The 17,573-nt window shown below is 35.2% G+C and overlaps 1 protein-coding gene across 2 annotated transcripts in view; it reads left to right on the top strand.

Annotated features, from left to right (window-relative positions):
- LOC145676208 (32 kDa beta-galactoside-binding lectin-like) overlaps positions 1-14,976 on the top strand; it is a 56,459-nt gene extending 41,483 nt beyond the window's left edge. The window contains exons 4-6 of one of the 2 annotated variants that reach the window (XM_081747130.1): positions 3,284-3,442; positions 10,039-10,220; positions 14,671-14,976. In XM_081747130.1, the coding sequence (XP_081603256.1) occupies positions 3,284-3,442; positions 10,039-10,215 (336 nt within the window). In that variant the 3' untranslated portion in view covers positions 10,216-10,220; positions 14,671-14,976. The remainder of the gene's footprint in view (positions 1-3,283; positions 3,443-10,038; positions 10,221-14,670) is intronic. The other variant, XM_081747131.1, reaches the window with a different exon arrangement.
- The last annotated feature ends 2,597 nt before the right edge of the window (positions 14,977-17,573 follow it).

Genomic DNA, 17,573 nt, shown 5'->3' with positions numbered 1-17,573 from the left:
CCTGTAACGTTCTAATCTCTTCCTGAATAGTAGCTAATAACTGTGTATTTACACGTATGTTATTAGAATTGTTGCTAACCTGGATCTTTTGCTGTTTAATGGAAGATTCTATTACTTCTAAATCTTTTTTTACAGCACAGATTTCTTGATTTTGGTGATTGTGCTTTTCCTGACAATCATCGGATATTCTTTTTAACTTTTCCTCGAACTGTGAAGATAGGTCGTTCACCACCTGGACAATCGTTTGTTTCGTTTCATCTGATTTCTGTTCTATCCGTTCTATCCGTCTACTTAATTCTTCATATTGCTTGTTAGCTTCGTCAAACTTCAGTTCTATCTTCTGTTCCATGGTCTTGTTAGATTCGTTGAACTTATGTTCCATGATCTGGTTAGCTTCGTCAAACTTCTGTTCCATTCGTCTACTTAATTCTTCATTTTGTTTGTTAGCTTCGTCAAACTTCTGTTCCATTCGTCTACTTAATTCTTCATTTTGTTTGTTAGCTTCGTCAAACTTCTGTTCCATTCGTCTACTTAATTCTTCATTTCGCTTGTTAGCTTCGTCAGACTTTTGATCTATGGTCTGCTTTAATTCTTCGTATCGCTTGTTAGCTTCGTCAGACTTCTGCTCTATGGTCTGCTTTATCTCGGTAGACATTTGCATCATTTGTCGCTGTAAAGCTAACAAGATATCTTCCGATGTCAATCCTGGTGTTACACTAGTCTCTTCGCTGTCACTAGTATTTGATTCCTGCAGCATTGTTTCGTTGTCCATTTTTCTTATGATTACTTTACCACTTCGTAATACGGTTAAGTTCGTATTCATTAAATGTAGTATAAAAGTAAATTCAATCTTACTCTTCTTCGGGAACTGAATTTACAAAGTTTCCCGGGTTTCGGCACCAAATTTTTACAACGACTTATCAAAATGATAGTCGTAAACCTGGTTCGTTTGCTAAAATAAAAATCCGAAGTGGTAGTATTTCATCCTCATGTAAAAATTAGCTTCGATATTTAACTATCGTTAATCTCACCTTTTAATAAATATGACCACGTCTATAAATGGTGTTAAACTGATTTTTATTATTTTGATATAACTTAAATATCCTTTTCTTTAAACTGTTAAGTACACAAAATCACTGACTAGGTAACCATAAAACATGTCCATATCAACAACTATCCCATAATAATCATTTACATATATTAAAAACATTCTTCTTTTTAATACGAAATTAGCATTCTACTAAGTATAGTGCACATGTATGAGTACTTTCTGCCCTAGGTACAGGTAAATATTACTCAAGCCAAAGTATTTTGTTGTACTAATGAAACAGGGCTCGTGTGATCCAAAATAGGTAGGACTGGATCATTTGTTATCGGTTTCGCAATAAGAGCAAACTGTTGCAGCCACTAGATTCATTGCTCCACCCAAGAATATATAGGTCCAGTAGATTCTCCTTTCTGCAGCTGAGGTGACATGCGTTTTCTTGGGTAGATAAACATAGAGGTATGTAAGACCTGGCAGCTTTGTAACGGTTTTACCCCTTTCCCATGATATTAGTGCTCCGAGCTGTTTCACTCCCTTTGGATCCAAAATACGCAATGGTGTCTATACTATGAATATACCTGTTTCGACAACGTTAAAGATCTAATCTTCGCAGAAATTATATTTTTCGGTAACTTCTGTCAGGTTCTTAAAATACCCTTTCACCTTTTCTTCATTGAATTCGTCGACCCTGTAAATACTAATTGCTTCAGATTTCCTTAATCTTACCGTGGAATTTTTCTTTAAAAGCAATTCCAACCAATCATTCCCAGCAAGTCGACCTTTTTTATTCAAATTGTGTTTGATATTATTAGCTTCTGCGTATTCATAAGCTATTCTGCGTAGTTCAATTGGAGACATTCCGTAAAACAACTTGGCTAAATGTAAAGCGTGACCAGAAAGTTCCGCTTTTTGTGTAGAGCTTCATACAGCTTTTCTTCCCATTTTCTTAGACCAGACAGTCCCAGCTTTCACTTTTGTTCTTAATGTAGCCTCATGTATCCCAAAATCATTTGCTACCTCTCTAATTTTTCTTCCGCCATTTATTGCTCCTATGGCGTTTGGTAGTTGTTCTAATGTCCATTTGCACTTCTCTGTTTGCCTAATATAGTGTCATGGCATGTGCAATATACATAAAAAAGGAAAAGAAACGCAGAATAAACTTTTTTGATAAATGCTTCGTGAAGGGGCAATACCACGCACAATGGACGACATGCGTGCAATTACCCCATTGCAAGCCGAGAAAGAAAAATTGAACCTTCAGAAGTTTCACGTCGTTTCATATAAACAGATTTAGCATGAACTTACTACTAACACACTACGCTGAAACATTATATACACATTACAAAAATCAACTAAGTATTTCAATACATACCTCGAAATCTGCAAACGAAGTAAATTAGAAGAAATTACAGCAAAACAACATTTCGCCATGCCATGAACCTCTCCTAGCAGCTACTGGCGCCTCGCTCATGCAATATGTCTTTCATAGTCTAAACTAGATAGTAGCACTAATCTGAATCAGTTTCGAAGCATTAGAACTGTGAAAATAGGGTGCGTGGTATTCTCTCGTTGCGTGGTATTCCCCCACTTTCCCCTACACTTAAAGGAGTGGCCGTTTCTTTCGATGATGTGCCGTTTGAATATGTGACCATTTGACGAACTGGTCGTTTCCTTTAATGATGTGGCGGTTTTGCGTTTTCTACGGAGTGACAAGTTGACAAAGTATTCTGCTTCTGTGTTTGACAATGTTTCTGTTCGTTTTGATGAAGTGTTCTTTTGGCCTTTGAACTTTCCACAAAATAACAGATTGGATAAGTGTCGTAGACCCGTGTTCTCGTCTCTTTTGGGTTAAAACAGAATGCTGTTGCCACAGAATAGCTAATATTACAACCATTTCTTTTATACTATTTCCTGATCGTTAAAACATTAAAATTTGCATCGTAAAACGCCACAACATACCCCCGAAACGGAACTTAAACTTTGACGGCATTTGAAACCCAGTGAGAAACAAACATATCGCACAGCTCATGCACTACACTGACAGGCGCGCCTGGCCAAAGTCGGATGAGTTCATTCTGTGTTCAGAGGGAAGGAATCGCACATGGTCAAATATATGCCGAACAGTCTTTTGTATAACGCATATAGCTGCTCCTACCTAATAGTTAAACCTTACAGTCTTTGTTGATTCGAGACATTGAGATATTCAAATGTAACGCATACTTATTTTTCCTTTTATAGATTTACATCAATGGACAAGTTTTTGCAACGTATGACCACAGAGTGCCATTCTCGGCAGTTACTCAGCTTATGATATTAACTGACGTCAACATTACAAAGATCCAGTATGATAACAAGCCATCGTTGACTTTTAAACATTTAGTGGCACAAGACGACTCTGTAAGTTAATTTTTATTATTAAACAATTTTAATGATAATCATAATTGAATATCTGTTCTATGTTTGTTTTCTGGGTCCATTCATTTATATTTGAGGATTTTTTTCCTTCGAGAACAACTATGGCGTTACTTAATTTCAAATAAATCTAAAAAATAAAATTTTCTAAATAAACCAATGGGCTACAAAATTAAGTTGGTATAGGTATACAACATCATATCAACTCTATCACGAAATTTGTTGCACTGCTGTTTGATAATTACTGTTTTTTTTTCTTTCAGAATGTATAGTTCGTTGGAGAAGCGTGTTTTACCTCAACACGTTTCATAAGATATTATATAGATTTGAGGAAATATACGAATCCGACAGCAAAATGTAAAAACAAGAAAGAAACTCGTAATCATTTCTTAGTTTAGCATAGGTGAAGAAATGTGTGGGAATGGAGAAAAGAAGTTTTTGCTTCAAAAATTAGAATTTCTTAATTTATAGAAATTCAATTATGATTAAAATTAGTTCTATTTTTACCTTCCAGTTATTCTGAAATCACCATTATGAAGGAACGTTGAAAATCAATTTCAAACCATTTCATTTTTACAAAGATTTCCTTGTTATTTGCTTTGAATACCGAAATAAAATATGGAACATTTTTCCAGCCCTGACTCAACTTCCCAACACTTTCTCTAACTCGCTCTCACCCTCAGGTAATGTTAATGCCCTTGCCATGCCCATCATGTACAGAAATGGAACGAGATGGGAATGGGCATGACTGCACAATGAATGAAGATGAAATGAAATGAAATCTTTGAGTTTTACGTCCCACAGATATGCCGGTTAGGCTAAAGGAGACGGTGATGATGAGTGATGAATGAAATGGGGGAATGAAGAAAGTGGGAGGAAACGGGAGAACCCCGAGAAAACCCCCGCACACAGTGTTTGTCCACCACAAAGTTCACTTGGCGAATGAATGAAGATGTCCATTACTGATCCAAGTCCACTTACCAAATAGAATGTAACATTCCCCCCTCGTTTGAGTTCTTTGAGGCTTTACAATTACATGTTGCTAGGAATCAGACTTATACAGGGTAATGAGTGAAAGCGCCCCTATCTTCAAAATAATAATAATAATAATAATAATAATAATAAATAAATAAAATAAAATAAAATAAAAAATAAATAAATAACTATATCTTTTATAAAAATTGCTTAATTTTCATCAACATATCACGTACGTATTTCGTTTGAGGATACGGTACTGATAAAATGCGTAAATTTCATTAACATAAAGAACTCGTCTCTGGTTGAGAGCTTCCTGGTGAGAACGTAAGGTCAAGTGTCAATAATTCTTTCACTCAACAATTAGTGTTCTGTAACTATTAAAACCCAAAGTTAAGTATACACAAAATATACACTTAAATTCTTCCTTGAACCTTTATTCTTTACCTGTATCTTTCAGTACGCTGTATACTATACAATATTTATCCACAACTATATTAATCCTTTCGTATTTCCTCAAACCCTATCTTAAATCAATATCATCATAACCATAATCTTCATAATTTCGTCTTGATCTATATCTTGTTTATATTCACATGCTATAAACTACTCTCAAACAAACATATCAACATGTGCCTCATTTACAAGCATTTTGTGCCTTGTTCAAATATCTAACAGTAACCTTTTAACAATCTTAGTTTATGACAATGAAAACATACTCTGGATTATTAATCCTTTTGAAAATATTTTATCAGGATATTTACAAGAAAAATTCTGCTGCTTTCTCTGTATACACAGACGTCACGCTTTCATTTAGCAGTAGCTGGTAAGGACTCGGCTTTTAATTCAGAAATGTTTTGTATCAGCACATACGACACTTTCTGGATTAAGTAAGTACTACTTTAAATATTTCAATGAAGTGTAAAACACAGAATCAAATTTGAGACGTGATAATTCAATTAATAAGAAAACTTCAAATGAAAATTTTATCACTAGAAGTAAAATACATCCATCAAATGTCCTCCTCTGCTTTGGTGAGTGAAATAGATTCTGAAGGTACAATTGTATACTACTTTTGTGCACATATATAGCGCGGTAAATTCGTATTGGTGAGTTTAATTTTCCCTTTCAGTTCTGGGGTGTTCGTGCAGGGCCGTACTGACCACTCTGCTTTATAGTTTTTCTAATATTGAAGTATTCAGTTAAATTGATATCTCAAATGTTGCCATTACTTGAAACTAAATAATAATTTACATTCTACACTACCGTTGTTTTCCGTATAGAAAATATACACTGCCGGATTAAGACCATTTGAGGGCCTGGAGCAGAAAAATACAAGGAGGCCCCATCAAAAACTTTTACGATGGTCCTGTCTCAACATGTTCAAAGGGATCCTTGAATTATATAGAAATGGCTCATGTCATGTTTCTTTTTTAAAAATTTTATTGTGAAAATGTTTTCAGTAATTTTTAAAATTTTAGGGCCCCCTTGGTCACGGAGTCCTGGAGTAAAAACTGAAACTCAACAATTTTTCTTTTTTTTTTTAAAAAAAAAGAGGAAAATATTTATATCTTTGAGAAAAATCACAGGAGCAATCACTATGTTGTAGATAAGTAGCTTTTTAACGATGTTTTAAAACGCGTGCTAAGAGCATCATATAAGACCTTCTGCAGATACAAATGTAACTGTTTTCCTTCCAGTCCGCCAACAACGCTTAAAGAAAATAAAATAAAATTCATTCATTCATACCTTACTTTAAAATGATCCACCTACATATGGGTTTTCCTAAGGATTTTGATTCAGTGCCAAATAAGTCCTTTGTGGGTCCATTGTCTTGGCTTGTACGAAATAAGTAAAATATATTATATATTTGCTTTGAGTTGTGCGTACTACCAGTATCACAATTTTGTGAGTTCTTTTTTAATACCTGTGTTAAATGTCCCTCTTCTACATGTAACAGGAAGATTCTAAGCGAGTTAAAACATTGCAACGGGGTAAGGAACGATTTTCAGTCTTATCAGTGACTTATAAAAAAGGTCTCAGCGAAGAATTTGCAAATGAATTGATTAGGTGCCCTGCTTATTATATAGTCCATCAGATGTGTATCTCAGAAGACATGGAATCAAGTGAAGATAAAGAAATCAGCAGCTCGAAAAGTTATGCCAATTCCTCTGAGCTCAGTACTATGAATGATTTCAGTGATTTTCCATTTCAGAAGTATTCCATAAGTAATCGATGCAAAAACTGTTTGCTTGTTTAATTTTAATCTTCACTGCTCTGCTTACACAAATTTATTTATTTTTTATGAATACCTGTTAACATTGTCATTCACCCAAGCATCTTGCAAATTGTTGCAAACGCTCTTTCAGTAGGCTTAAGTTCATTAAAACAAGAGCAGCTAGAGACCATGGTACTTATTCCCTGTTCAGCGTAAGCTCTAAGCTCCGATAAACAAAGTATTTGTATCCTTCCGCTTGTCACAAATACGATTGGCTAGTGATGTATCACTCCCACTCCCCACGGGGAGAAGCAAATTATATACGTGCATTTTGGCAATACTGTCTCGTGTTGTCCAGATACTTACAGCAGCAGCAGAAAAGAAAGAAAAAAACTCGAAAGATTAAAAAAATATATTTTTAATTTCGCTGGTAAACAATTGTTGCTTAGTGAGTAAAGGTTTACCTTGTTGATGTTTTACTAACTACATCTTTCAGACTTAAAAGCAGAACACGCCTTCACAGTTGAATCGGCGCCATAATTACTGCGCATGCTTAGTGTTTATTTATATTGTTTTACTAACCACATTCCATTGCAGTTTTATTAGATAATCCATATTATATTTCTGTCATTTATAATAATGTAGCAGTTTTATATGGAGCTTCATAGCAAAAATAATATCAAAATATATGAACTATTTTGCGGAGGAGTAGAAGCGTCGGTAGACCAACAGCAAATCAGCGAGATTTAGTTTCACGTGGTTTTGTTTATCGCAGTTTAGAGCTTACGCCGAACGGGGTTTAGGTCTATTGAAACTCACCTCCTTGATCGTGTGAACCCCGATTATGTAATTTCTTATCACGCAACTAATGGGAATAGTGTATACAAGAGACTGTTTTGTTCCTGATAACGATGATCTGCGAACATTGTAGCACTCCGGCGAATATTATATCAGGTTTTTGTACATGATTACCATGATATTATATGAGCAGAGTGTAAAACAATCATAGACAGAATTATACAAAACCCCATATCCATTAGTGAATTTTATAGACTACTATTTGTCCCTCACATGTGATTCTATCCCCAGACAAAAGTTTTTTTTGATTTATACTCACACGGATCAAATAGTGTCATCAGCAAAACACAAGAGAACTATATACAAATACATTATTAATAAGACCTGTGCAATATATGTATTCGATGACGTATATTGCACAGAGATTTGCACAATTTTGTCATGCCTTACTATGGTAACATTAAAACTTTTGACAGTGATAAAAATGATTAAAAAGAAATGTTCAATGTATTTCACTAACGTTATTATATGACTACTAGCAGCGTTCACCCCGCTTCGCTGCGGTCACCCCGGAACGCAATAAACTTTGTTACTTAGATAATTTTTACTTTTTCGCTTTCAAGTGATATGATAAAAACCATAGAAGATTGCATTAAATGTTAACATTATATCGCCTGTCATTTATGTTAACCCGCCCCGCTTCGCTGCGGTCACCCCGGAAGTTTTCGCTTTCAAGTGATATGATAAAAACCATAGTAGATTGCAGTAAATGTTAACATTATATCGCCTGTCATTTATGTTAACCCGCCGAGTGACACGGTCATGCGGGTTGCATATAAATACGTTTATTTTTACCTATGATGAACTAACAAAGGATTTGTACGTTATGGACACTTGAATGGTCAATTATCTCAAGACACTGGTAATTAAAAATTAAAGTGATATGATAAAAACCATCTAGGGTCCAAATCCTAATAACCCCCCAAAAATAAAAGAAATTGGTTCAGCCGTATTAGCGTGATGAGGTAACAAAGGATTTGTGCGTTCTCTTTTATATATATAGATAGATATAATGTAAGTCAAATATTAGTATAGTGCATTGAAACAAGTGAGTTAGATCATAGATGTGTACAAACAGCTACTGTACAGTAAATTAAACAGAAATAAACATATTTTTTAAAAAAACTGAAAACTATAAGGTATATTTTGATGTCACTAATGATATAGTATTTTTTTTTTTTTTTTTTTTTTTTGAGTAAGGAGTTAATTTAATATTTTGATACTCCGTAGACAGCAGTTTAATGGAGATATCTTTTGCAAGATTTGTGTTTACATATGTAAAAGTTGTGTGAAAATAGGGGGAGAAACATATCCTCTGCAAGGATTCATACTGCATGTACTCTTCAAGGATCATCTTTCAGGTAGTGTTGCTTCTGGGGATGATAGAAGAACATAAGATTATCATTCGTTCTATCATTTTTACAAAGTCAGGAATCTGCTGTCACTAAAGGAGAATAGAGAAGTGTTGCATTTGTATAAAATATAAATTACTTCTGATGCTACATATATGTGTTTGTGTATACACCAGCGGCAGCTATGAGGCGTTCACGGAACAGGTGCGCCATTTTTATTTTAGAAAGAGATCTGAAGTAATGGAGTTTGTGCAAATGATTGTGAGTTGCAAAAGAAGAATGAGAATTGGGCATTACATCAGATCAGTCAGTGTGATGGAAGAAATTACTGCCTATAAAGTTTTAAATCTGCATTTTAAGACTTATCAGTATACTTGATCCGAGTGACACTCCCGGACTCCCTTTCATTGTCAAAGAAGAGGGTAGTGCGTACATGTGAGTAGGCCCCTAGAAAGTACCTTCCTGGTGGGCCACTGGGTTCCAGTACGGGCCTGTGTTCGTAGTTTCAGCTTATTTTCATAGACCGAGCTGGACATAACTTCAAAGAAATTAATTCAGAGGGCAGAAATCACATCTTCTTGTGATTACGTTACATCACCATTTCTCGACAAAACGCGGTCGGGAGAGTAATCCGTGTCATCGAAGCAAAGGACGATCCTTAAACGATATTATCATCAAAACACAATATCATGAAAAAAAAATGAAATGAAATCTTTGAGTTTTACGTCCCACGGTTATGCCAGTTAGGCTGAAGGAGACGGTGATAATGAGTAATGAATGAAATGAAAAAAGTGGGAGGAAACGGGAGAACCCCGAGAAAACCCACGCACACGGTGTTTGTCCACCACAAAGTTCACTTGGTGGGGGCTGGGATAGAACCCGGGACCCCTAGCACCAGACGTGAACACTCTACCACTGAGCCACCGCGGCCCTGCACAAAACACAATATCATTTATTACTTTTCACAATATATATTATCAGTTGTAGCTTGAATTTGTTTCAGTTTTAAGCTCTGGTGATCTTGGTGGGAAATTCTTGGAATTCAAACATCTTCGTAATTCAAAATAAACATAGTATACATATTGTTAGACAATAGAAGTTGCAGCAATGAATTTTAATTTGATATATGATAATAATGTTAACTTCAAGCTGATTATTTGTTTTATTTTATTATATAGAATAACGTGAGTAATGAATCTCTTGTATCCCGGCGCAGTGAAGTTAATGAAGCTAAATTTAAGAGAGATTATCAATCAAAGGAGGCCGACATATTTCAACGGAAGGAAATCACACATGGTACTAATGAACGTAACGGCCAAGTACATAAAGGAGTTCCAGCGCATTCCATCAACTAGCCTAGGTATATATTAAACAGCAATAAGGATCGAAAAAGTAATGATTTAATTAATTAGAATAATGTATTTCTTTATGATAGGAATTCTTTTGCAACACTATCTTCTATGCCTCTCTGCTATAAAAGAATTCTCACTTATGCTACATAGAACTACATAAGATTTGAGAAACGATTGGATATCTACGTATATCCCTTTAATCAGTGATGTATACTGGTTTGATGGCTTGGCCTACCACTAACCTTTATATCACCCGTACATTATTATTATTATTATTATTATTATTATTATTATTATTATTATTATTATTATTATTATTATTATTATTATTATTATTATTATTATTATTATTATTGGAGATTAGTTTCCGTGCTATTATACAGTCTTCAAAACAAGAGAAAAACTTACAACACAATTTCATTTTATCAAATAGATAAATATTATTTTCTTTCTACTAGCATGACATATTATCTTATTAGTATTGTGGAAAAACGATCATACATTTCTACCTTAATTTGTTCCATAATGTATCCCTACATTTTGCTTTGGATATGTGGTAACCTACTCACCAGAGCGAATCGAAGCTGTTTGAATAATAAAGAACGTTGAAATAGGCGATTAACCAACGAAGGAGCCTCAAACTATGAGAGCCTTAGTAACGAAACGCAAGTAATGAAACAAGTATTTATAACAGCTATGCAAACTATCGCAAAATACTATAAAACACAGAATTTTCGTTGCGTTCACGCAAACCGCTACGGAACGAGGCTCTAGGTGTCCGAAACAATTCCCAGAGACCCCCAAAATACCTTGTCATTACTCGTATAGTTTCCCTTGACTCTTCCCTCACGCCCAAGAAACCGATTTCTCTAGAGGTAACTGCTGTTACCTGGCAGCCCGTTCGTATGCTGTGGGCAGAGGTGGAACTAAAGTAAATGCGATGATAGAATTTTTGCTGTAGTAGCTAGAGAGTGGTTCCTGCTGGGTTGTCACATCGAAGACCTCTTAAATTAGCGAGACAGACTGCGTGCAAAGATTTTAGTGGATATTTCTAAATACATACATTCTCAGAAACTTGAATCATTGAAAGAAGATACTACAATATAAAATTGTCAACATAATTTAGTTTATATTAAAATAACTTTATTTTTAATATTCTAGGGCTACCGCCAGTAGGCCGGTAGCCCATAAAGTAACCACTATTTTTAATATTCTCTAAGATATTTAAAGCCTTTTTCTTTTCTTTGGCATATATGAAGATATTTATTATCGCGAATATAAATCCACGTGAACAGAATATATATAAAATATATCGAAGTATTATACTAAATTAATTATTTAGATGACTAATACGTTCTATGTTATGCAGTCACGAGAGTATTGTACAAAATCCTAATGCATGTACTGCAAAAGAGAAAGAAAAGTCAGAAAGACGAACGAGGTAATAAACACCATCTACATCATATGGAGCTATAGGAGGGTTAATCAAATGGCTCTGATTATTCAGCATAAGGAATGGTGATTAATATTCCCCTCTTAGCATTTTGAAAAATTACTGGGACCTTATACCTAGGTTGCATAAATGAAACCAAAACATTTCTTAAAAAATTAAGAACAGATATGCTGGTTAAGGAACGGAAAAGGGTAGAAAATTAGAAGGGACTAACTTAAAGGATAGGTCATTCAAGCACAACAACGCAGATTACGAATTAATCTCCCGTTTTCGACTATTTATCATAACTCAATAATTTGTCGAAATAATCTTCAGGTCAGTGTTGGCACAACACATTATCCTCACCTCTATTATTAACTTTAGTATTATCCCCATTTAGTAATATTGCACAGACTAATCCTCAGTTGGTGCAACTGAGCATTAATGTTCAGAATTGAATATTATCTAGTACTGTGCTGCCGTGTCGTGACAAAACGCTGTAACTTTGGCGGAGCAGTTTTGCGAAAAAGAGCCGTAAAGTTTTCATCAGAAAATGTGATCTGTATCGTGTAGAACCAGTTTATCTTGACTTTGGAAACACGTGGTTACATGTAATGTTACGTAAATGCATGTTGTGTGATTAAATTTGGTGAAAATTGATTGGTTGACCATTATTGCCTAGTTACACTGGTTCTACACGATACAGATCACATTTTCGGATGAAAACTTTACGGCTCACTTTCGCAAAACTTCTCCGCCAAAGTTACAGCGTTTTGTCACGACACGGCAGTGTGGCAATACTTATTTTCTTTAGTGGAATCCTGATAAAATAATTTAAGAGGTCTCATCACGGCGAAATTAAAATACCGCTAATTTAATGGTAATTATGTGATATCTTCAAATAGATAAAAAATAATCGAAAAGTGGAACAAGAGCCTACCAGACAGTATTGTTTTTACATGTGATACCGTTATCACGACTCACTCATCTGGTTTCGATTTCCAGCCATTTAGAAAATCAGTATTTATTTTTGTGTTTTTAAATGGCTGCAAACAGAAACCTACTAGGTGACTTGTGATAACGGTACCGCATGCAAAATAATATTGTCTAGGGCTCTCTTGTTCGATTACTTTTTTTTTTTTTTTTTATCTATTTGAAGATATCACATAATTACTGTAAAATTAGCGGTATTTTAATTTCGCAGTGATTAGGCTTGGGCTTAAATATCATCGGGGACTTCACCAATCAGCTTAGCGACCCCGAAAACACTGGATTCGACAGTACACTCTATTTTTCACTTCTTCCCACCTCTCTTCATGCCGATGTGGGTTGAACATGAACTTCCTCATCATGTTCAACGTGAGCTTCATGTTCTTAACGCGAGAAATTCGTAAGTCATTCTATGTTTCTCATAAATTTTAAACCTTCTTTCCATTTGAAGCCCCCCTTTCCACTTAGGATACAAACCAAAACATTGTACATAGTCTACGGTCTCTTTTAATCTATTTCTGCGATAAAATTACTATGAAGTATGCCAAGTTATGGTGTGGATTTTTATACCGGATTCATAGAAGTCATTCATTTTTTATATTTAGGAATGATTTCACGAATATTCATTTTTATATATAAGAATATTTTCCCAGCCTAATTTTAAATAAAACGTGCAAAGTTTGGAAAGAATGGTACCATTATTCCTTCGGCTTAACTTATCGAAATTTGACCCCATTATTCTGTAGAAAAAGTGACGAATACTTTTTTCTATAAATTTCAGAAATAATTTTTCAATTTTGTTACTAAAAAGGCAAATCGGCTATTCAAGTATATTGACACACTTTTTTTTTGCTAGCCCCCACCCAAGGGTTACGCCCTCGACTCGGGAAGAGGTAATCAGGAATATGGTATATGTAGCACTTTTGTTGGGATAAGTGATATTTATTGACACATTAACAGACAATGAATTTAAAATTCGAACTGATATACTCTTATTGTGATTTTTGTGTAAGTCAAGTTAAACGAAATATGTGGAACTAAAAATGTATCTCATACAAAGTAATTTCAGGTACCTATTTAAAAATGTCTTCATTATCTTGTGCAACGCTTTCATCTAACAATATTCTGAACGTACAGAGTATAATTTTTACACAATTGTTACAGCATTAAGATTACCCTTTAAAACTGATCCGTTTCTCTTGAACTTAGAGACCTGCACGGGCCGAATTTTTCGGCCCGAGCCCAAATGTACCTAGGCCCGGCCCAGACCGGGCCCGAAAAGCTTTGGAGACTTTCGGCCCGAGACCGGCCCGGCCCGATAAGTTTTCTAAAATCCTTGGCTCAAGCCCGGCCCGGGTCCGATAAATTTTAAAAGTTTTTGACCCGACCCTGGCCCTATATATATATTTTTTTTTAAATTTAGCTCGAGCCCCAATCTTTCTCCAAATTTAGTATTAAACTTGACATAACCCTCAGAAACATTTTCTAAACTGTGGTTCACAACCTGACGCTTGCCTCCCGAATGATACCATTGTCTCCTAGAACTTTGCCTGTCATCGAGAGAACAAAATCTCCAATTCCTGTAACAAAAATTTAACTTAATTGATTTTTAGCATAAAGTGAAAATGGCAATATTGTTTAGCGACAAGCAAAACTTTCCCACTCCTTCTTGTCATATTTTGTGTTCAGTGAAGGGCAAGGTCAGAGCTCAATTTACTGTGCAATGCCTGGAATCCTCTATAGTGAAAGTGGAACCGCTAAACAACACAAACTGTAAATAGCTATTGCATTCTTTGTAACATTTTGCACGGGCACACTTCTTCAACGTTTGGTTTTATTACAATTATCGTTTAACGAAAGTCAATAAATATTAAAGAATTGCAATTAATCGGCCCCAACCCGGCCCGATCTGAAGAGAAATCAGTGTCGGTCCGCCCAAGCCCGGCCCGTGCAGGTCTCTACTTGAACTACAGTTTATATTTCTCTAAATTGAAGAATATAATTTTTTAGTTGACATTTGTATCGTTCCTTTTCAGGTCAAGCACCAAGTTACCATAAGTAGCTGAGAAGATGTTACGCGATTTCATCATATTTTCTTATCGTGATATAAGATTGAGTAATAAGCTTGATAATAATTTTAGATGGTGATACGTGTTTTTGTTTGTAAAGAACTATCTTGTTATTTGATTTATTTTGCAACAAAAAGATAGATGGATCCAGATACAATTTGTTAATCAATATACTTCATAATTTATTTGACATAATATACAGATGAAAGTTTAAATTTTTACAATACATATTTCAATAGAACATAGCAGTCTTAATAATAAAATATTGATAGTAAAACCTGAGTCCTTATTTTTCATTTGTTTCCTACACGTGAAGATATGGTAATTACTATCAAAAAGCAGGAATGTAAGATTATAAAGAGTGTAACTAGAATGACATATATGTACGAGACGCCTACTGGCGCGTTCGCCTTTGGTGAACGTGGTACCGGGTTAGAACCCCGTAGCACAGGATTCAAAGGATTACGGTGGTTTGAATTGCACTTTAAACTATAGATTAACGCAGCGTTTGCCAACCTGTGTGCCGCGGCACACTGGTGTGCCGTGAGTGGGCCGCTGGTGTGCCGCGAGGAATCGAAAAAAATATTAATTTTAGAGGAATCAAATTGTAAAACGTAGGGAAAAATGTATATTTGTATTTCACATTACTATGAACCTCTACTATGAATATACAATTTTAAGTGTCATACCGGGTTACTGTTCTGTACATTTCAAATGACCATTATTGCTTCTATATTGTTGCAAACTACTCCGTAACTTGAAAATTTAAAATATCATTCAATTCTTTCGACAAATTACCTACATTTGTGTTTTAAAAGTAAAAGAGATTTGTTTGTTCGTTCGTTATTTAGTGATCTAAGATTGGATACAGTTTTTTAAAAAGAAAGTGTACTTTAAAAAACCTGAGTCCAATATTCCATTACAATTGTTTTTTTTTATTTTTAAATTAGAATGAAAAATAAGCATAATGATTTACCACGGGGAGAAACCAGTGATCGAGTTTTCTTCTCTGTGAGAATATCAGTAATCACAGAAAGAATGCCTCTGTGTTTTATATTTACAAATAATATCTATAAGTGTGCCGCGAGAATGCAAGTAACACCCGTAGTGTGCCGCAACTTGAAAAAGGTTGGGAAACGCTGGATTAACGTATCACGTAGCCCCGAAAAGCAACGCTAAACAACAAGGGAAAACAAATAATATATAACATTTCTTTTAGAATGGGTTTACTATGTAACTTTTCTGTTTGTTTGTTAATGGTAAATGTTGGAACGTAAATTTCCGGCACTAACTAGAGCCCTAAAATTTTGTACAGATGCATAAACTCAGAGGTTATACGATATTTTCATATAATTTCCGATTAGTTTATCGTTTTGCTATAAAATTAAGTTAGTTAAACATACTTAAGATTGACTACATAGTAGGAAACGTCATTAGATTAAGGATTACTTCAATAGATGGCAAAGTGGTTGAGTTTTGGCTGTAGACCTTTATGTGGCACCTTTAACAGAAAAGTTTTGGAACTATTGCATTCCACAAGTGTTCTTTACCATTGAAACCCAATATTAGTATGCACTACGACAGGATAATATGAGGTAGGTAAAAACGAAGTTCGTTCGGAAAGTAAGTTCCGTTTGGTAATAAAAAAGAAATCGAGTACAGATAAAGAAAATAATGTATTGCACAAATATCAATAACACTTACACTACTTTTCCACACAGCTCCCGTAATTTTTCAGGCATTTTTCATAGCGTGGTATAAGTTTATGTATTCCTGCGTCATAGAATGTTGCCACCTGTGTTGTCAACCATATGATAACATGATCTTTTAACTTTTTATCATTGTTAAAGGGCTTACCACCAAGGAAAAACTTCATGTGCAGAAAGAAATGGAAGTTGCTAAGAGCGAGGTCGGGACTGAACGGAAAATGGTCAGAAATGTCCCAGCCAAAGCTTTCAATTAGTTGTTTGGTCACATTCGCAGTGTGTGGTCGGGCATTATCGTGAATGAAAACCACGCCTTTTGAGAGCATTCTTCTGCACTTGTGCTGTATTGCAGTTTCTTGTTCTGTATTGCAATTACGGCGGACGCAGTTTCTTAAGTGTCTCTAATAAACATCTTTATTGATTGTTGCACCTCTTGGTAAAAATTCAGTCAGTAAAATGCCTTGTCTGTCCCAAAACACGAAGCATATGACTTTTCGGTGTGTTGTCAAGAATTGCTTTGGTTTAACCTTTGTTGGAGACGAAGTGTGCCTCCATACCATGGATTGCCGTATCGTTTCAGGAGTATCGTAAGCAAATTAGGTTTCATCGATCGTGACAATCTGTGATAAAAAGTTCTCGCCATTATCATGATAACATGTCAGAAAATCAAGTGCACTGTACATCCGTTGTTTGTTTGTTTGTTTGTGTGTGTGTGCGTATGCGTGTGCGTGTGCGTGTTTTTCAGTAAGAAGTTTAGGCACCCAACGTGCGCAGTTTACGAAAACCCAGTTTATCAGTAACGATCTCGTAAAGTACTGTTTGTGAAATTTGTGGAAATTTAAGACTAAGAGCATTAATCGTAAACCTACGGTTGTTTTTAATTCTTTCTGCGACTGCACTCACCAGTTCAACAGAAACCACAGATGGACGCCCACATCGTTCTTCGTCATGCACTTCATCACGCCCTTCCTTAAATGCTCGGACCCATCTTCTCACCATTGAATCACTCATTGCATTTTCTCCGTAAACCATTCAGATTTGCCCATGAATGCCACTTGGTTTTACGTTCTTCGCATTCAGGAAACGAATCACAGATCTAATTTTACAAAAGGCGGAATTTTTGATCAATGCTGCCATTATAAACAATCATTATGAATGACACAC

Source organism: Thermobia domestica, chromosome 18 (genome assembly GCF_964235325.1).
Source record: "Thermobia domestica chromosome 18, izTheDome1.hap1.1, whole genome shotgun sequence".
NCBI lineage: Eukaryota > Metazoa > Arthropoda > Insecta > Zygentoma > Lepismatidae > Thermobia > Thermobia domestica.
This window is presented reverse-complemented; position numbering and strand designations above follow the sequence as displayed.